This window comes from Gigantopelta aegis, chromosome 15 (genome assembly GCF_016097555.1).
Source record: "Gigantopelta aegis isolate Gae_Host chromosome 15, Gae_host_genome, whole genome shotgun sequence".
NCBI lineage: Eukaryota > Metazoa > Mollusca > Gastropoda > Neomphalida > Peltospiridae > Gigantopelta > Gigantopelta aegis.
The window spans coordinates 15,464,820-15,487,373 of NC_054713.1; the positions used below are offsets into that span (position 1 = coordinate 15,464,820).

At 36.4% G+C, this 22,554-nt stretch overlaps 1 protein-coding gene across 2 annotated transcripts in view; it reads left to right on the forward strand.

Moving 5' to 3' along the window:
* LOC121390029 (multifunctional procollagen lysine hydroxylase and glycosyltransferase LH3-like) overlaps positions 1-16,353 on the forward strand; it is a 46,416-nt gene extending 30,063 nt beyond the window's left edge. Inside the window, exons 18-21 of one of the 2 annotated variants that reach the window (XR_005960144.1) lie at positions 4,271-4,417; positions 8,809-8,937; positions 13,261-13,501; positions 13,545-16,353. Coding sequence is in view for 1 of the 2 variants with exons in the window: in XM_041521731.1 (XP_041377665.1) it covers positions 4,271-4,417; positions 8,809-8,937; positions 13,261-13,416 (432 nt within the window). In the remaining variant the exon portion in view is untranslated. Of the gene's footprint in view, positions 1-4,270; positions 4,418-8,808; positions 8,938-13,260 lie in introns of both variants that reach the window. The other variant, XM_041521731.1, reaches the window with a different exon arrangement.
* Positions 16,354-22,554: the final 6,201 nt, after the last annotated feature.

Genomic DNA, 22,554 nt, shown 5'->3' on the forward strand with positions numbered 1-22,554 from the left:
AATACATTCAGCTTTTCAAATGTATTATGGAATTTCACTTTTTGAAAGTATTACTACGCGGAGTCATAAAGTGTGCACATCGTAGAATAAACTTTGTCAAGTAACGACACAACAAATGGTGGTGGGGTGCCTATATTAACAAAATTACAGTATAGAATAAAGTTTGTCATGTAAGGACACAACAAATGGTGGTGGGGTGCCTATATTAACACAATTACTGTATAGAGTAAACTTTGTCAAGTAACGACACAACAAATAGTGGTGGGGTGCCTATATTAACACAATTACTGTATAGAGTAAACTTTGTCAAGTAACGACACAACAAATGGTGCTGGGGTGCCTATATTAACAAAATTACTGTATAGAGTAAACTTTGTCAAGTAACGACACAACAAATGGTGCTGGGGTGCCTATATTAACAAAATTACTGTATAGAGTAAACTTTGTCATGTAACGACACAACAAATGGTGCTGGGGTGCCTATATTAACAAAATTACTGTATAGAGTAAACTTTGTCAAGTAACGACACAACAAATGGTGGTGGGGTGCCTATATTAACAAAATTACTGTATAGAGTAAACTTTGTCAAGTAACGACACAACAAATGGTGGTGGGGTGCCTATATTAACACAATTACTGTATAGAGTAAACTTTGTCAAGTAACGACACAACAAATGGTGGTGGGGTGCCTATATTAACAAAATTACTGTATAGAGTAAACTTTGTCAAGTAACGACACAACAAATGGTGCTGGGGTGCCTATATTAACAAAATTACTGTATAGAGTAAACTTTGTCAAGTAACGACACAACAAGTGATGGTGGGGTGCCTATATTAACACAATTACTGTATAGAATAAAGTTTGTTAAGTAACGACGCAACAAATGGTGGTGGGGTGCCTATATTAACAAAATTACTGTATAGAATAAACTTTGTCAAGTAACGACACAACAAATGGTGGTGGGGTGCCTATATTAACAAAATTACTGTATAGAGTAAACTTTGTCAAGTAACGACGCAACAAATGGTGGTGGGGTGCCTATATTAAGAAATTACTGTATAGAATAAACTTTGTCAAGTAACGACGCAACAAATGGTGCTGGGGTGCCTATATTAACAAAATTACTGTATAGAATAAACGACACAACAAATTTGTCAAGTAACGACGCAACAAATGGTGGTGGGGTGCCTATATTAACAAAATTACTGTATAGAATAAAGTTTGTCATGTAACGACACAACAAATGGTGCTGGGGTGCCTATATTAACAAAATTACTGTATAGAGTAAACTTTGTCAAGTAACGACACAACAAATGGTGCTGGGTTGCCTATTACTGTATAAATTAAAGTGCTTAATAATGTGGGGTGCCTATATTAAGAAATTACTGTATAGAGTAAACTTTGTCAAGTAACGACACAACAAATGGTGCTGGGGTGCCTATATTAACAAAATTACTGTATAGAATAAAGTTTGTCAAGTAACGACACAACAAATGGTGGGGTGCCTATATTAAGAAATTACTGTATAGAATAAAGTTTGTCATGTAAAGACACAACAAATGATGGGGTGCCTATATTAAGAAATTACTGTGTAGAATAAAGTTTGTCATGTAAAGACACAACAAATGGTGGGGTGCCTATATTAAGAAATTACTGTATAGAATAAACTTTGTCATGTAACGACACAACAAATGATGGGGTGCCTATATTAAGAAATTACTGTGTAGAATAAAGTTTGTCATGTAACGACACAACAAATGGTGATGGGGTGCCTATATTAACAAAATTACTGTATAGAATAAACTTTGTCAAGTAACGACACAACAAATGGTGGTGGGGTGCCTATATTAACAAAATTACTGTATAGAGTAAACTTTGTCAAGTAACGACGCAACAAATGGTGGTGGGGTGCCTATATTAACAAATTACTGTATAGAATAAACTTTGTCAAGTAACGACGCAACAAATGGTGCTGGGGTGCCTATATTAACAAAATTACTGTATAGAATAAAGTTTGTCAAGTAACGACGCAACAAATGGTGGTGGGGTGCCTATATTAACAAAATTACTGTATAGAATAAAGTTTGTCATGTAACGACACAACAAATGGTGCTGGGGTGCCTATATTAACAAAATTACTGTATAGAGTAAACTTTGTCAAGTAATGACACAACAAATGGTGCTGGGTTGCCTATTACTGTATAAATTAAAGTGCTTAATAATGTGGGGTGCCTATATTAAGAAATTACTGTATAGAGTAAACTTTGTCAAGTAACGACACAACAAATGGTGCTGGGGTGCCTATATTAACAAAATTACTGTGTAGAATAAAGTTTGTCATGTAACGACAAATGGTGCTGGGGTGCCTAGACACAACAAATGGTGGGGGTGCCTATATTAAGAAATTACTGTATAGAATAAACTTTGTCATGTAACGACACAACAAATGATGGGGGGTGCCTATATTAACAAAATTACTGTATAGAATAAAGTTTGTTAAGTAACGACGCAACAAATGGTGGTGGGGTGCCTATATTAACAAAATTACTGTATAGAATAAACTTTGTCAAGTAACGACACAACAAATGGTGGTGGGGTGCCTATATTAACAAAATTACTGTATAGAGTAAACTTTGTCAAGTAACGACGCAACAAATGGTGGTGGGGTGCCTATATTAAGAAATTACTGTATAGAATAAACTTTGTCAAGTAACGACGCAACAAATGGTGCTGGGGTGCCTATATTAACAAAATTACTGTATAGAATAAAGTTTGTCAAGTAACGACGCAACAAATGGTGGTGGGGTGCCTATATTAACAAAATTACTGTATAGAATAAAGTTTGTCATGTAACGACACAACAAATGGTGCTGGGGTGCCTATATTAACAAAATTACTGTATAGAGTAAACTTTGTCAAGTAATGACACAACAAATGGTGCTGGGTTGCCTATTACTGTATAAATTAAAGTGCTTAATAATGTGGGGTGCCTATATTAAGAAATTACTGTATAGAGTAAACTTTGTCAAGTAACGACACAACAAATGGTGCTGGGGTGCCTATATTAACAAAATTACTGTATAGAATAAAGTTTGTCAAGTAACGACACAACAACTGATGGGGTGCCTATATTAAGAAATTACTGTGTAGAATAAAGTTTGTCATGTAAAGACACAACAAATGATGGGGTGCCTATATTAAGAAATTACTGTGTAGAATAAAGTTTGTCATGTAAAGACACAACAAATGGTGGTGGGGTGCCTATATTAAGAAATTACTGTATAGAATAAACTTTGTCATGTAACGACACAACAAATGATGGGGGGCTGCCTATATTAAGAAATTACTGTGTAGAATAAAGTTTGTCATGTAAAGACACAACAAATGGTGATGGGGTGCCTATATTAAGAAATGACTGTATAGAATAAACTTTGTCAAGTAACAACACAACAAATGATGGGGTGCCTATATTAAGAAATTACTGTATAGAATAAACTTTGTCAAGTAACAACACAACAAATGATGGTGGGGTGCCTTTATTAACAAAATTACTGTATAGAATAAACTTTGTCAAGTAATGTCGCTACAAATGATGGTGGGGTGCCTATATTAAGAAATTACTGTATAGAATAAACTTTGTCAAGTAACGACACAACAAATGGTAGTGGGCTGCCTATATTAAGAAATTACTGTATAGAATAAACTTTGTCAAATAATGACACAACAAATGATGGTGGGGTGCCTATATTAAGAAATTACTGTATAGAATAAACTTTGTCAAGTAACGACACAACAAATGATGGGGTGCCTATATTAAGAAATTACTGTATAGAATAAACTTTGTCAAATAATGACACAACTGGTGGTGGGGTGCCTATATTAAGAAATTACTGTATAGAATAAACTTTGTCATGTAAAGACACAACAAATGATGGTGGGGTGCCTATATTAAGAAATTACTGTATAGAATAAACTTTGTCAATCAAATGACACAACAAATGGTGGTGGGGTGCCTATATTAACACAATTATTGTATAGAATAAACTTTGTCAAGTAATAAACTTTGTTAATCAACTGAAAGACTGTTCTCTTTGAAGGATAACCGTCTGGATGGGGGCTACGAGAATGTTCCAACTGTTGACATCCACATGAAACAGATTAGAATGGAACAACAGTGGCTGCAGTTCTTGAAAACCTACATCAAGCCATTGCAACAACGCTACTTTCAGGGCTATGTTAGTGATGTAAGTCGGTTTTTTGTTTTCTAGGATCCCCGTCTCCCCGGCGGATACGAAAACGTTCCCACAGTCGATATTCACATGCGTCAGATTGGAATGGAGAAACACTGGCTTCACTTTTTGAAAGTCTACATTATGCCGTTGCAGCAGAAAGAATTCATAGGATATTTTTCCGATGTGAGTGTCTTTTAGGGGGGAAACAGAGACTGCATGCATGCAAAAATTACAGGGCTCAGCGAAGTTCATTTCTTATATTGGATTACTTCTAAAAAAAAAACAAATCCGAAATTTGAAAAAATTATATTTTAAATTTATTTTATTTAATACATTGAAGTGCATTTTCAACCACAAAAAATGATTTGATCATATGACCAGAAAACGTGACCACCAAATTTTAGCTGCTGGAACTTTCGGACCAGGCCTCATGCTTATAAAAGTCTTAAGAGACTAGACTCAAATAGAGTTAGAGGGACAGGACGTAGCCCAGTGATAGAGCACTCGTGTGATGTGCGGTGGGCCCATTGGTCTATTTCTCATTCCAGCCAGTGCTCCACGACTGGTGTATCAAAGACCACGGTATGTATTATCCTGTCTGTGGGATGGTGCATATAAAAGACCCCTTGCTGCTAATGGAAAAGAGTAGCCTATGCAGTGGCGACAGTGGGTTTCAATATCTGTGTGGTCCTTAACCATATGTCTGACGCCATATAACCATAAATAAAATGTGTTGAGTGCGTCATTAAATAAAACATTTTCTTTCTTTCACATAGGGTGAGAATGGGGAACATGTCAAGTCTTTTCATTAAACCCTTTATCTTACAGCATTAACCTGTTTTTATTGTTATCTTGCAATTCATTTTAAAAAGTAGAGAAATTACATTTATTCCAAATTTTTCATAACAAATTTGCAGTTTGTAATTATTCACAATCTTTTTAAGATGTTAAATTTCTCATTTCAAAAAATAGTAGGTACATACTGCATTGAAAATAATATATATGTAAAAAAACACGAAAAACCCCATTTGAAATATATATTTTAAAGTTTTTCAAATCAAATCAGTCTTATGCAGGGCTTGGGATCAGTGATTTAAAATATTTACTATCCATGATTAAAAATTTACTGGCCCTACTTTACTTTAAGTTAATACAGTTTTTAATAAATAATAGTAATAATCAGATATGTCACCTAAAGAGGGAGGTAGAGCTTTAAAACACTAACATTGGAGGGTGGGGGCAAGATATTCATATTTACAAAACAACATTGACAACAACAAAAAAATTCACTACCCGTTGAGCATGGCAATAGTAATTATTTACTAGCCCAACATTGAATATCACTAGCCATGGGAGTGGGGCTACAGGCATTTTATTATTATTATTTTTTAATATTTTTTTTTACTGTCCCCAGACCATTAGACAGTGCCAGGGTTAAGCCCCGCCAGGCATGGTAATAGTAGTTATTTACTAGCCCAACATTGAATATCACTAGCCATGGGAGTGGGGCTATCATAATCTAGAAGCCCTGACCAATGATAATCCGCTAATAGCAGTTTATCACTCTGCTTTGTAAATGATTAAATGGTCACCGTAATCTGACAATACAATCGGTGGTTACAGAATTAAATGTTCCGTTTGTGAATAACCTACAAGTATTTTGTGATACATTTCACTTTGATGAGCCCTGTATTTAGCAATGTAACAACTAAAAGTTAAATTCTCCATCAGACATGGGGAAAGTTGTAAAACTTTAAAGAGACTTGTCTTGTGTTGTAAAACCTTAAAGAGACTTGTCTTGTGTTGTAAAACCTTAAAGAGACTTGTCTTGTGTTGGCCGTTTTAATGATTAAAATTAAATTTAATATTTATTCTTTTTCTTGTTTAGAATACCAGTGATTTTATATTCTCTGATTGTCCTAATGCTTGTGTTTTCTCAAACTTTATTTTATTTTCTGAACAAGAAAATTAGAGCTGAGCGGTATTGAAAATTGAGGTTTGGTATCAGTATTTTGAGGGTGATTTACTTGTACCTCGGTATCGGTATGGTGTTTGGTATTGACGCGATACCGATATCGAGCAGTATTTTCAGTATATTTGGCTTTAAATGCATGCCCGAGTTGAGGCTCACCTGCTAATTTCATCTAAATAAAATTAAATTCCAAACACAAGGCTCTCGTCTGATTTATACCCAATCCATTTTGCATTCATCAGATATATTGTTAGTGCTTTACTAAATGGCGTGGAAACATTTTTCAATACTTTTTAAATTTGCACGATATAGTAAATCGGTATTGACAGTATACCGCCCAGATCTAAAGAAAATGTATTTAACATATGTAATTTCAGTCATTAAAATGCTTTGTTAGTTGAAAACATGTTAACAACGACAGCAAATTCGGGACAGTTTCTTTAAGGTTATACAATTAACATATCTGTCAGTACTGCAGTGTTTTTTACAGGTCCACCCAGAGCAAGCTTTAACAGCTCATTGGAGAGGTGTACCATTATAAGGTCATCACTATTTCTATCGCACTAACAACTAACCCACTGTCCTGAATAAACAGCCCAGATAGCTGAGGTGTGTAGCCAGGACAGCATGCTTGAACCTTAATTGGATATAAGCACAGAAATAGAATGAGTGAATGAATAATTGATTTAACGAATGAGTGAGTGAATGAATGAATGAATGAATGAATGAATGAATGAATGAATGAATGAACACAAGACAACTGCTGGAAAATAGTAGGTATGTGAGTAGTGACCATAAGAGATATATATATATTATAATGAATGAATGAAAGTAGAAGGTTTGTGATGCAGTGACCATAAGAGAGATATTGTAAAATGCATTATTTTTGTGGGCTTGAATTGCTAAAATACACATTTCGTTGCATACTTAAATTCATGAATCATAAATTTGTTTTAAATGTATGCATATATTTTATTTTTGTTGACTACGCTAGTCCACGAATTAAACAAATGTTCGACCACCATGAAAAAAAGTGATATCACAGTATATTATATTGAATTAATGAATGAATGAATGAAACTGACGGACGGATGGATGAACACAAGACAACTACTGGAAATTGGTGTGATTATGAGATTGTTGTTGGAGAGACAAGGACTTGGATGTGTTGTGAAATATTAAGAAGTTAATAGGTAGGTGCCATGACGACAGAATCTGAACTACAAGAGTTGACAGGTAGGTTCTCTGGTGACAAAAAGAAGAGATGGACATCAAAAGTGATAACCGAAATGGAGGTGTGGGGAAAAAAGAAGAAAATCTACATGAAAAACAAATCTCTGAGGTAAGGAATATTTAAACAGCACCTCAGCACACTTTAAACTGCAGCTATTTGGGATCTAACATGGTTATTACTGTAATACTTGGTCTAAACAGTGAGAGAACAAACTGCTGTTACAACGAGCGGTATCATACTTCTACAGAATAGCATCAAGGGATCTATTTATAAGATATTAAACAAGCTTCCATTTTGTATCATGTTTATGTCCCGAGTTAAATAATTTTCAATTGACGACAAAAATTATTTCACGAGGGGCATAAACAGGATACGAATTGGTAGTGAGTTTAATATCCTGTTTATTACCAATGGCGTAGCCAGCATGAGGCAGACGAGGCACTTGCATCGTCTGGAATTTCCCCAGATTTATTTTATTTTTCCCATGACACTGATATTTATTTTACAGGTCTGGGTTTGCCTCAGCATTTTTTCCTCTCTGGCTACGCCCCAGATTACCCATCATAGATCTTAATTTATATTACTCACCTCGTTGGGTTGACGTTCCTGTAAGGTTGTAGTGCCCCAATCGATGACGTCATAAAGTGTTACGTCCCACTTGTTGTTCTAGTGGGATATATCACTTTCATATGCACCAAGATATTTTTAACCATATGGGTATTAATATGCTCTTACCCATCAACAAGACAGCACAAACTGTGGCCTTTGATATACCAGCCATAAGGCACCGTCTGGGACAAACAAAACCTCACTAGTGATAGATTTTCAGGGATGTAAGAGCTACGCGGAAACGCCCAAATGCGCTTTTCCATTTCATCTAAAAAAAAACAAAAAAAACCATGAGGTTCAATACTGTTGACCACACAAGGTTCATTTGCATGTTTTCAGAGTTTCAAGTTTTTGATGTGTGCCTTATATTATAAGTTATAACCAGTTTAAATTTGTTAGCATTGAATGCAGTTTTTGACAGTTCCAGGGGTTGCAAACAACAATTTTCCTTGGACCCCGGTTGTAGTAAACTTTTTTGTTCCAGCCTCTCACATCCGTGGATTTTATAGTAAAATTAGCACAAAATGTTGAAATATAAGCCTGGACTTGCTAGCTTTGGAGGCCAGGTTTGGAAACTGGGCAACTCCAAACAAATTGCCGACTCAAGTTTTATGAGCAGATTTTCCTTTTTCTCTCTCTAGACCCAAGTGTTGAAATAACCAGTTGTTAGTATTTCCCGTAGTTTAAAATGTGCGGAAGTGCCGTTAAACCAATATTAATCACCTTTGATATATATATTTTTTTTCTTCTGTTTTCCAGCCACCTACTGCGTTGATGAATTTCGTAGTGAGATACCGGCCAGATGAACAGCCATTTTTGAGACCGCATCACGATTCATCTACCTACACGATCAACTTAGCTCTGAACAGAGTCAATGTAGATTTTGAGGTAAGATGCCATAAACAAACACACCTTTGCAAATGCTGTTGCACGCCTTGGTGCAGGGGTTTCAAAATTCTTATGAGTTTCTCCATGACAATGGCAAATATACTAAAAGACAAAAGTTATTGTGACATGGTTCGTTTGGAGTAATAAATTTGTGAATGGATTTATGGATGTAAACCAGAGAAAATGTGCATGAAACAGCTCAAAGAAAGAAACAAAGAAATGTTTTATTTAACGACGCACTCAACACATTTTATTTACGGTTATATGGCGTCAGACATATGGTTAAAGACCACACAGATTTTGAGAGGAAACCCGCTGTCGCCACTACATGGGCTACTCTTTCCGATTAGCAGCAAGGGATCTTTTATTTGCGCTTCCCACAGGCAGGATAGCACAAACCATGGCCTTTGTTGAACCAGTTATGGATCACTGGTCGGTGCAAGTGGTTTACACCTACCCATTGAGCCTTGCGGAGCACTCACTCAGGGTTTGGAGTCGGTATCTGGATTAAAAATCCCATGCCTCGACTGGGATCCGAACCCAGTACCTACCAGCCTGTAGACCGATGGCCTAACCACGACGCCAACGAGGCCGGTCAGCTCAAAGAAATGCAACCAGTCAGTTGTTACAGCGAGTGTTCGCCTTAAAAGGCCAGACATTCAATCGCAAATCATTGCCACTCTGTGCAGCCTTCAGAAGTCAGAAAAACATCATTAGTGACCTGTTTCATGCAATTTCGTCATGCCATGCCTCAGTGAAAATGATAGATGCTGAGTCATAGGGATGTTTGAATCTGGGACCTCGCAGCCAGACCACACATTACTAAAGTTGTGTAGCAGTATCTGAATCAGAACAATGTTGATGTGCTACCCTGGCCTGCCAGGTCCCCAGATTTGTCACCAATCGATCATGTCTGGGATGAAATGGAGTGACGCTTGTGACGTCTTCCAAATCCTCCAACAACACTGCAGGAACTCCGGCTGATCCTTCCTCAGATCTAAAATGACATTCCCAGGAACTTTCTCCTACGTTTAGTGGCCTCAATGAGATGACGGTTCCAGGCCTGTATCAATGCTCACGGTGGACACACTCGCTACTGACTCAGTCTCTCTTAAATGTTTTAAAATGAGTTAACGCATTGATCAGTGATATATACTCTTCAAAAAAAGAAACGCAAAAGGGTACAAATGGGTTATAATTCCGATTTTATGTTTCCTACCGGTTCATGCTTTGTGAATATAAGGTCATTGCATGTCCCAAACACATTCCCACGGTTACATTCGATAAAACGCAGCTACTGTACAATAAAGTTCCAAAATGTGAATATTCGCAAAAACGCAGCCACATGCAAACCATGTCACCACTGCACGTGCGTTGTCTGCACGTGCAACATGAACACCGACAGTATAAAAGTGCAGGGTGTTCGCTTGCCTGGCCTCTGTATCTGGCCGACAGTTGACAATCCAGGACATTCCACGTCTCAGTGAACCGCAGAGAAACAATGCCATCGGCCGACTAGACGCAGGCGAATCCAGAACGGCCGTTGCCAGGGCATTCCATGTGTCCCCAAGCACCATCTCCAGACTGTGGGACCGTTACCAGCAAAATGGATCAACACGTGACCTCCCTAGATCCGGTCGACCACGGGTCACTACCCCCGGGCAGGACCGCTACATCCGGGTACGCCACCTTCGGGAACGATTGACTACTGCCACCTCCACAGCCGCAGCAATACCAGGTTTGCGCAGGATATCCGACCAGACCGCACGGAACCGCCTACTTGAGGTAGGAATTCGTGCCAGACGTCCAGTTCGAGGTGTCATCTTAACACCACAACACCGTCGACTCCGACTGCAGTGGTGCCAGATTCATCGACAATGGCCTCAACTGCGATGGAGACAGGTGTGGTTCAGTGACGAGTCCCGATTTCTGCTCCGACGTCATGATGGAAGATGTCGCGTGTATAGGCGTCGTGGTGAACGTTATGCGGCAAACTGCGTGCAGGAAGTGGACAGATTCGGCGGGGGTAGTGTCATGGTGTGGGCAGCCATCTCACACACTGGCAGAACTGACCTGGTCCACGTGCAGGGCAACCTGAATGCACAGGGCTACATTGACCAGATCCTCCGGCCACACATCGTTCCAGTTATGGCCAACGCCAACGCAGTGTTCCAACATGACAACGCCAGGCCTCACACAGCACGTCTCACAACGGCTTTCCTACAGAACAACAACATTAATGTCCTTCCTTGGCCATCGACATCACCGGATTTGAACCCAATTGAGCATCTATGGGACGAGTTGGACCGACGCCTCCGACAGTGACAACCACAGCCCCAGACCCTGCCCGAGCTGGCAGCAGCCTTGCAGGCCGAGTGGGCCATCATCCCCCGGGACGTCATCCGTACTCTGGTTGCTTCAATGGGCAGGCGGTGCCAGGCAGTTGTCAACACACGCGGAGGCCACACCCGGTATTGACTCCAGATGACCTTGACCTTGGTGGTGTGTCCTATCACTTACTCACAATGGACTAGAGTGAATTGTGCACAATCCTGCAACATTTGGTAATTATCGGACTCACCATTCAATAATTAAATCAATTCTCCAAATGTTACGACAATGTGGTTTTGCGTTTCTTCTTTTGAAGAGTATATATACATACCTTTTACTATTCTATTCAGGTGATTTTTTTTTTTTTTTTTTTAAACAATATTTATTCAAATAAATGAAGTAGATTGGCAAACAGATGATAAGCCTATATAAATGACTACTATTATAACAGCATAGTAGAACATGCATAATTTATAAAGTAAATCGCTGTAATAAGATGATGAAATTGTGTACAGATTGTGGATGTGGTGTTCTTAGGGGCTGTCCATAATTTTAAACATTTTCACGAGCGTACAAACTGTACGCAGGGGGGAGGGGGTTAAGGGGTCAGCTTACACTTTTTTTTAAAATGAAAAATGTCGATCAACATTTTTCATTTGGGGATGTACACTTTTAGGGGGGAGGGAGGGGGTGGTCAAAAGTGTACGGTTTGTACGCTTGTGAAAATGTTGAAAATTATGGACGGCCCCTTAGTGTTTCTAAGATTCAGTCTTTTTTTTTGGTTCAGAATTTGTATCTTTGTTTCATTGATGTTAACTTTGTGTTCCATGTCATTAAACAACTATTTAAAAATTTGGCTGTATTAAAATATAAAATATATAATTTAAACATTTATTCAGTACACACTGTTTCAACAAAACGTTTGTATCGACTTTCATTCATTCATATACTTTGTTGCCACCCAATAACCAATTTTCATTTCTGCTGGAGAGTCGTTAAACCTGTTCCTATTAGTCCCTTACTGGTCTGTCTGTCCGTTCATCCATCTGTCTGTCTGTCTGTCTGTTCATCCATCTGTCCGTTTGTCTGTCTGTTCATCCATCTGTCAGTCTGTCTGTTCATCCATCTGTCCGTCTGTCCCACATAAGTTTTCAGATTTTTTTTCACAAAGCCTGGAGAAATGGACCTGAAATTTTGTGTATAGCTTTATAATGTACTCTTACAAATCAAACTTCATTTTTGTGGCGATTTACACATTTCTGACAGAGTTATGGTCCTTGAACTTAGAAGATACAAAAATGTGTTTTCAAGATATTGAGCTGAAATTTTTTGTGTAGCTTTAACATGTACTGTTACAGATCAAATTTGACTTTCATGACTATTTACCAATTTTCAGTTATGGCCCTTGAACTTAGAAGATACAGAAATTTGTTGGGCCCGGTAGGGGACATGTATTGCTTTAGCAGTACTCTCAAAATGCTTAATCTTTCATTCCACTAGCACACATTGATCAGCTATTGTGTATGAGACATTTGATAATTGCGACACAGTTGCAGTTGTAAAAGTAAAAGTTTTTTTTTTTTTTTTTTTAATGACACGACTAGAGCACATAGATTTATTAATCACCAGCTGTTGGATGTCAAACATTTGGTAATTTCGACATATAATCTAAGAGAGAAAACCTGCTACATTTTTCTGTTAGTAGCAAGGGATCATTTATATTCACCATCCCACACAGGCGGGATAGCACATACCACAGCCTTTGATATACCAGTTGTGGTGCACTGGCTGGAGCGAGAAATAGCCCAATGGACCCACCGACGGGGATCGATCCCAGAGAGACTGCGCATCAGGCGAGCGCTTTACCACTGGGCCAGCTAATGCACCACAGCTGGTATATCAAAAGCTGTGATATGTGCTATCCCGTCTGTGGGATGGTGCATATAAAAGATAGTCGCCATTGTAATGGTAATGTGGTTTTTATTTTTACAGGGCGGTGGTTGCCGATTCATCCGCTACAACTGCAGCGTCACATCCCTGCGACAAGGGTGGATGTTCATGCACCCTGGCCGTCTGACGCACTACCATGAAGGACTCCACGTTACCAAGGGAACGAGATACATCATGGTCTCCTTCGTGGATCCTTAAATCGGTGGCCGTTCATGTACCAAAGAATCTTTTAGTGAAGAAGTAACAATCTGTTCACTATGATTGGTACTAAATTTTATAGCAAATGTGTGTTGCTATGGTAACACTGGTGTGAAATATGGTAGCAAAAGTGTGTTGCTATGGTAACATTAGTACTAAATTTTCTTGTAGCAAGCACTGGTGCGAAATATTGTAGCCAAAGTGTGTTGCTATGGTAACATTAGTACTAAATTTTCTTGTAGCAAGCACTGGTGCGAAATATTGTAGCCAAAGTGTGTTGCTATGGTAACACTGGTGCACAATATTGTAGCAAACGTGTGTTACCATAGCAATACTGGTGCTTAAAAGATACAGTTTGATGAGGATGTACTATTCTTTGTAGATCTATGAATACAGAGAGTATTTGAAAATTGGTGCTAATATTTCTACGGAATATACAATTAATGTGTTCAATGTTTCAATGAAATGATAAAAACCAAAATAATGTCTGATTAATCTTGTCTTTTAGTTATTATTAGCTGCTTTTTTGGATTCTTATATCTATTTTTTAATGCCTCCTTCATACAAATATGTTATTGTAATATTGTTACTTTACATAAAATGTTATTTTTTATTTTGTGTGGCTTAACTATAAAATGGTCCTGTTCTCATCCAATCATTCTTTAAAAATGCCAATTTTTTTATTTATTGTTGAATAAATAAATTGTCTAAATAGTATTCGAATGTTTGTTGTTTAGACTCATTTTTAATAGCATATTTAAACATAATAAATTTTATACTATTACACTGGTTGTAGTTGTTTGCTTGAACAATTGTCAGAAGGTCATGTTCTGGACTCCATTGTGTACAGAGATACGACTGAATAATTGTGTTACTACTGTATCTTACTAAAATAGTGTAAATGAGATCTCTCACCACAAGTAGTTTTTGCAGCTATGCATTTATTCCTTATACAAACCACATTGTTTATTTTTAAAACCAATAATGCAAGCAGATTGTAAATAGAAGAAATGTTTTTGGGGGAAGGGTATACATAGATTATATCAAATGTTGCTTTTTGTAATGGGTGTTGGTTTCTGTATCATGTTTATATGTTTGTGAAATATCTTCTATTATTTAGGCAGAAGATACTAAAATTAAAGGCACTGAATTAAAAAACCCATATGAAATATTTCAAAGACATTTCATTGAATTCAAGTTATAAAGGGACTCTAAGAATTTTGTTTAAAAAAGAAGAAGAAGATATTGGGAACTAAAATGAAGTTTGACCTAGTACAAATTTTTAGAACAATCAGAAAAGCATTTAATATATAGACAACATTAAAGCATGTGTATGTTAAGCATTTGTGTAGCCCTACTATGTAACACATGCTGCAAATTTTTGCTACAACTGCTTTTAAACACACATTTATGATTACTATTTTTATTGGTGTAATTTAGATTTTTCTAAACAAAACTATATTTTTAATTTTTTTATTGTAAACCTAGGGAATCTGATTATTATTAGGGATCAACATTTCTAAGCTGGACTGGAAATGAAGATAGGACCTTTAACAGTGGGGTTTTTTTTTCGTTTCTCAAGTTTTTTTGTTGTTGTTTTTTTAAATGATAATACCGGTACAGTAGTTTATTTAGAACCAATGGTTAGAAAAAAACTTTGACCTCTTTGAATTTAACAGGGTTTTTTATTTTTTATTTTTTTATTATTATTATATTAACTATATAATTTTCTTTTAAAAATAATGATGATAGTTTTGTTATTATTATTATTATAATAATATGCCTACAATCAAAGGTCATGCAACAATAAACCAGGTTGTGATTTAATGAATAAAATTCACCAAATTCAAACTTAAATTGTGCAAATATTTTCATAATAAATTTTCCCAAAATACGTATTTCAGAACTGGTTTGTATAGACTGTTTTGTGTTTGATGCAGACAAATTGTCTACACACTTTCATATTGGCTAAATTGCAAACAATCTATAGTTTTTCAAGTTACACTTTGGAATTAATTCTAAGTGTGAATTTTAAATCTGAGCTAGATGTAAAAACTGTAGATAAATAGCATTTCCTAGGTCTGATACATGTACCCAAATTATATTTTCAGACAGAGAAGCTTTTTATGTATGTATTAACAAACAATGTATACTTGTTTTACATTCTGTGCCAAATATCTTGCTGTTGTGAAAATGCTCATATACTTGTCTACTTAACATTTACATTATATACGTTCGCTTTACTGCCAAACTTACAGATATTAATTCAGTAGTTAGAGAATTCAGTCACATTTCAGTCAACAGCCACCTGAATATAAAAATGATCTCTTTGGACAGGTGGCTGTTTAAAGGGACTGTCCCGAGTTTGCTTCTATTGTGAGATGTTGCTGACTGATAAAATATTTTAACGATGAAAATTACATTCTGAATATATTTTCTTGTTTAGAATATCAGTGTCTGGATATTCAATGTTTTTCTGGTCATCATCTTAATTTGTGTACGTTTTCTTTCCACCTTTTTTTTTTAAAGTTGTGTTCACACTGTGCAACTTACAGTAACAATATACAGCATGAAAGCGACAGTGTGTTAAGCATTTATATAGGTCTACCATGAATCATGTGCTGCAAATTGATTTGGTTTGCCAATAATTTTGTAGGTACAAAAAAAGAAGAACTAAAATGAATTTTGACCTAGTACAAATTTTAAAACAATCGGAAACGCATACAATATATAGAGACACTAGATTATTTTATGCTGAAAATAAAATATATTTTAAATGTGTATTTTAGTCTGTTATTCAGCAACATCTTAACAAAACACAAAACTGAGTATAGGTAGTACTAAACCAAATAACTTCCGGCTGGGTCAAAGTCCGAGGTGCACCGAACTTTTGATAGAGAAGTGAACACCACAAGTCCTGTGATTGGTTATAAATGTGAGTGTGTTGGTTGTAAAAAAAATTAGTTTCATCTGGGCTAAAAAAGTATGCAATTTTATTTCATCTAGTACCACTGTGTCAAGTAGCCTTGTGCTTGGAACATGTATGGGGTACCTGTAAAAAAAAGTACTCAGATTTTGTGCGGAACTAGGGTAGTCATAGACGCTACCCGTTATCTCAGAAATGAGCAGCTTGACACCCACTTTTTTGTGATTCACTTTAAGGGTGAGGGGTGGTAGTATTTATATCCGTGGCGTCTATGTCGATTGATACGTTACAGGTAGGAGTTTTAGCCACATATGTTACTATTGTCGTCTATGGGATTTGATTTGGTAGTATACACCCTATAGTTCCTGTAATACAGGTTAGTTTGTACCATGTTAAATGATGTAAACAGCTATAGTAAGCTTAAGGTGGCCAATTCTTGGGATTAGTGGTTGATTAATACAGGTTTTGAAAACACAGTGGCCTCATAAGACAGGCGGCTGTTTGAGCAGGTTCATCTGTAGGGAAGTATCGAGTAGAATCATGGTTCAATAGTAATGTTTTTCATGTGGGAAAACTTGGTTTTAGGTAATTGATCATATACATGCTTTTCAAGCAAATCAGGAAAAAGAAAAATTTACAATCTAATGTATATAGACAGTAAGGTTCAACATTTGCTTGTCTACAATTAGATTATTAATTTTCTTTCCACCCGATTTACTTATATATTGCTTTGACTATACAAATTACATTAATTAGGATTAATTTGCTAATACTGTAATGTATCTAGAACTAAAAGGTATTTGGGAAAATAACATTTGTGAATGTACGATTTTCAACTTTACTGAGAGAAGTAAGATGAAGCTTCTCTCATCAATGGACATTTGATGTTTATTTGATACTTACCTTTGAATGTGATATAATGTTTTCAATAAAGAATTGTACCATCTACTGGTGTCATTTTATAACGAAGTAATCAGATTGACAGATGATTGCCATGTCATTGGCTCCATTCTTAAGCCGTAGCCCAGTGGTAAAGCATTCGCCTGATGAAAGGTCGGTCTAGGATCGATCCCCGTCATTGGTCCCATTGGGCAATTTCTCGTTCCAGCCAGTGCTCCCTCAGTTAAGGCTGTGGTATGTGGTATCCCATTTGGGGGATGGTGCATATAAAAGATCCCTTGCTGCTAATCAAAAAAAAGAAAGAAAAAGAGTAGCCCATGTAGTGGCGACAGCAGGTTTCCTCTTTCAATATCTGTGTGGTCCTTAACCATATGTCGGACGCTGTATAACCATAAATGTAATGTGTCGAGTGGGTCGTTAAAAACATTTTCTTCCTTCCATTCTTAAGCAGAGGAACTGAAGTTTAGTGAGACCTACTTGTTTTTTTTTACTACATCACTGATTAACCCTTCACTAATTCACTATATTCCTTGATTGGCTTTTTACCCAATTCAAAGATGACCCCTTGGTTTTTACTAAATTCACCAAATAACCTTTTGGGACGGAGTAACTCCATTTGTTGTACTGGTCATCTTAATACAAGTTTGTCATGAAAAAAAATTGAGGGGAGCGATTACTTGCTCCCTGGGGCGGGATGTAGCTCAGTGGTAAAGCACTCTCTTGATACGCGTTTGGTCTGGGATCGATTCCCGTCGGTGGGCCCATTGGGCGATTTCCCGTTCCAGCCAGTGCACCTCAACTGTTATGTCAAAGGCGATGGGAAAGTGCATATAAAAGATCCCTTGCTGCATTGGAAAAAATGTAGCAGGTTTCCTTTGATGACTATATGTCAAAATTACCAAATGTTTGACATCCAATAGCCGATGATTAATGAATCAATGTGCTCTAGTGGTGTCGTTAAACAAACCAAACTTGCTCCCATAACATAAATTAGCATATAGAGCATTGATATTTAATAATTTTGTAGCACTTTAAAACAAAATTAATTCAGAGAAGTTTGGGGGAGACCATACTTACTGACTGGATATTGATAGCTGAGAGAGTAATCCATTAAATACTAAGTATAACAAGAACACATGGAAGTGTGCTAAACTTTTATTCAGCACTATATGACTTGTTTACACTAGGCATACAATACATTACACTGATATAAGTCACACATATAAAACATCAATCTAGCCAATCTGATTGGCTGGTTTTTGTTTTGGTTTAAGACGTGCTGTACAATAAAAAAACGCTACAAAAGCAGGAAGCAGAATGGATACATTTTTAATGGCATAACATACATTTGATTTTTGTTTGAACACTGATGTACATGTATGCATGTGTGTGCAGAAACATGCCTAATGCAGGGGCAGGAGGGGTAGGCAGGAAATGTATTATAAAAGCTGCCGTTTTAGTTTAAAAGTGTCCTTTTCATTTCGTTGGAAAAGATCTAAGTAACATAAATATGTATCGATTACTTTTTTCCTGCCTACCCTCGCTCACCCCCTATTAATATTGGGCAAGATATGGCACTGGCATGTGTGCTTCTGTATGTGTGTATTTGTGTGTGTGTGTGTGACGTATGCTTGTTTTCATGCATGCATGTTAATATGTACATGTTTACATGTATACAAAAATACGGATAGATAAATAAAGTTACGCATAAAATACGTTAAATACATAGACCACACACACAAACATCAAATAATGCTCAATGTCACAATGTTTTACAATTTGTTTAAACAACCCTGTACTATATTACAAGAAGGTTATTTCTGATGATGTCACATGATAGATTGTAAACAGATTTCTACTGTACCGGTTGAAAAGGTTCAAACATAAGAACAGAGGTTTTTAAATAGGGTTGGGGGTTTTTAATTTTCAAAAATTAGTCCACCAATTATAGCAACAGGACAATGTTCCTCAGTGCTGCCTTCATAAATACAAAAAAGACGAGACCCCAACTAACGGGGACAATATTTCATAATTTAGATTAACGTGACAGACCCTAGACTTTAAACACTACAACGTTTTTATCACTATTAAAACCATTTTTAAAATTTGAATTAGAAGTAATTATATTTTATTATTTAGAAATGGAGAATAATACATGAGTGGCCGTTGGATACCATTTTATGTCACAACGAGTTGTTTTAAAATGTATCTTAACGAGAGAAAGCGAGTTTGATTTGTTTTTAAACAAGGAGTTGTCAGATAAATGGAATCTAATGGACACGAATGTATTATTCTATTTCTTACATATCCTCAAAAACCAGGTTTGAAGCATATTTTGTTAACATCTTTCTCGACAAAAAGTTATTTACGGCCGTAGCAGACTTGCGTGTCACTGACACATGATTGTCGGTTAACTATACGTCACAGTCTAATCGATTTCCATCGTGTAGTTTTTGATTGGATGTATGGCATTGGTAACCTGGTCATCACCTAGGAACAGCCAGTCATATGTCTTGAAATTGTTAACACACATACATGTGTTAACAATCACGTGTAATAAAAAATAACGCATTGTGTTCTCACCAACGGGTGTGTAAGAATATTAATTTTCATACATCTGAAGTGGTTCTGTTCACTCTCGTTTTTATAATGCCCCAAAATCTATTTTTTATAATTCTAAAAATGCATGTTCGTCTGAGAAGTAATGGTTATCGAGACGAGCTTTAGTTATTTTTAGATGATAATTCCCCGTTTAAACATCACAGATTTTAGCTTCTCTGTTATAATTTTATCCAAATTAGTTACAGGTTTGTAGATTAACTAAACTTAGTATCCATTTTCAGTGGCTGAAACTAGGGTCTGTGCCTTTAACAAAAATTTGGTTCAACCTAGTTAAGTAATTGTTTACCTAGTCAAGTAATTGTTTACCTAGTTCAGTAATTGTTTACCTAGTTCAGTAATTGTTTACCTAGTTAAGTAATTGTTTACCTAGTTCAGTAATTGTTCGGTTAATTGAATTATATTTGCATTAACTGGTCCGTTACAAGTACCTAATTCTAACGTACCAGTACTATGGTTCTGTTATATACAAGTGTTCCAAATATATTTCAAACAGTGGTTTTGCAATGAGGTAGTGTTTTTTCAATTTGACTACTTGTGGGAAATGCACCAAGTGTATAAAAAAAAGAAAAAGATGATGGTTCTTGCGACACCTAATATTACTGAAAAACATAATCTAGGCTACAACACTGAATATGTTTATAAATAACTGTACATTAAACAAATTCGTCTTTGATAGCGCTGGTATATGGTTCTCCAATATTGGCTAAAGAAGCTATGGTAAACATTTTAAAATAACTGTACATTAAAGCAGGGGATAGTATTTGCTTATGTGTATTAAATATCAATTATCAATGTTATGATAAATGCATAGTCACCCACTCTCTCCACCTCACTGAAAAAGGTCCGCATTGCCAAACTGACTGCATACTTTAGATAATCTGAAGAAAATTCTGCTAATATTGCACACATCTAAACCCAGTCTAGACTCCCAATAAATCTTCAATGATGTTACATGCATGCAGTTTATGTGGCGTTGTCATGACGTTAAGGTCTCTGAGAGTGTTAAGTCTTATGTTCTAAGTCTTAAAAGAACAGGTTGTGCAATGTTCAGTTGTCTTTTTGTTACCACTTGAAAAATCACGCCTTGTTTTGAAAAGACAATCTGTGGTGCTTACAAACACGTATTATTCTTTTAAAAAACCCAGTAGAGGTAGCCATACACCAAATACAAATGTAGTACATGTATCAGAGTGGGTCAAAGTTCAAGTGCACCCAACTTTTTATCCCACAGTTGAGGCTACATGTAGGAGTTTTAGCCACATATGTTACTATTGTCGTCTTATCATTACTGTATGATTTTCTTAACCCTAACCCTAAACCTAACCCATTTTCTTTCTGGGGGAGGTCCCCCATACCGCTTGTTGACTGTGGTTGAATTCAATTCCATAGCGCCATACCCAAAAATTTCTTTCTGGCAGAACCACTGTTAGTTAAATACACAAAAAGTTTGTTTTAATGTCTCTGCGTAACATGAAAGAGATTCAACTCGGAGGCAGCTGGACTAAGGTTCTATAGTATTGGTTAAGGGGCGTTATCATTATAATGATTAATCTCACAGGGCTTCTAGATTATGGTAGCTCCATGGCTAGTGATATTCAATGTTGGGCTAGTAAATAACTATTGCCATGTCCGATGGCTAGTGAAAAAAAAAGAGATCAAATGTTGCAGTCAAGTCTTATTTTGTAAATATGAATAGCCTGCCCCCACCTCCACCCACTGTTACTGTTTTTAAACTTTATCTCCCTCTTTAGGTAACATTCTGATTATTACTATTATTGAGTAAAATTGTATAAACTTAAAGTAAAGTAGGGTTAGTGAATGTTTAATCGTGGCTAGTAAATTCTTTTAATTCACTGATCCCATAGCTAGTGGATTTTATAAAAATTCTAGAAGCCCTGTATCTCATAATAAGAACACCATTTTAAACACACTAAAGATTAAAACTATTTAAGTAACAGTACCAAACATTAAACATATTCATCTTCGATAGTGCTTAAGAGTTAAGGTTCAACAACAATGATTAAATAGTTACCATTCACCTCATTAACTCAGAGTAATATATATTTGTGGTACACAATGTTCTATATCTGTTATACAAAAACACTATATAATATTTTCTTTAAGTAGTTTGTTTACTGAACAGTCAAACAAATCGGTCTTTGATGGAGCCGGGGAGGAATTCTCCAATATTTTCTATAGATGCTAAATATTTCCTTAAATAACTGTACATTAAACACATTCGTCTTTGACAATGCTGATGTCAGGTTCTATAATACTGGCTATAGACATTCGACATTATGGGTAGAATTTACTATGCCTATGTTTTTCTTAACCACAGGTGTTTAAGCATTGTAAATGCATGTACAGTGAAACCCCTATAAACTGGACACCCTTGGGTCCAAGAAAAATGTCTGGTTTTAAAAGGGATCCGGATTAGAGAGGTTAAGTTCAGTCCTGCTTTTTAGAACGAGACTCTGTAAGACGTCTGGTTTTGAGGGAATTCCGGTTTACAGAGGGTCCGGTTTTGAGGGAATTCTGGTTTACAGAGGATCCGGTTTTGAGGGAATTCCGGTTTACAGAGGGTCCGGTTTTGAGAGAATTCCGGTTTATAGAGGGTCCGGTCTTGCGAGGTTTCACTGTAGTTACATGCTTGTAAGACAAAAACTATTTGTAAATTTGTTTAAGTGTTC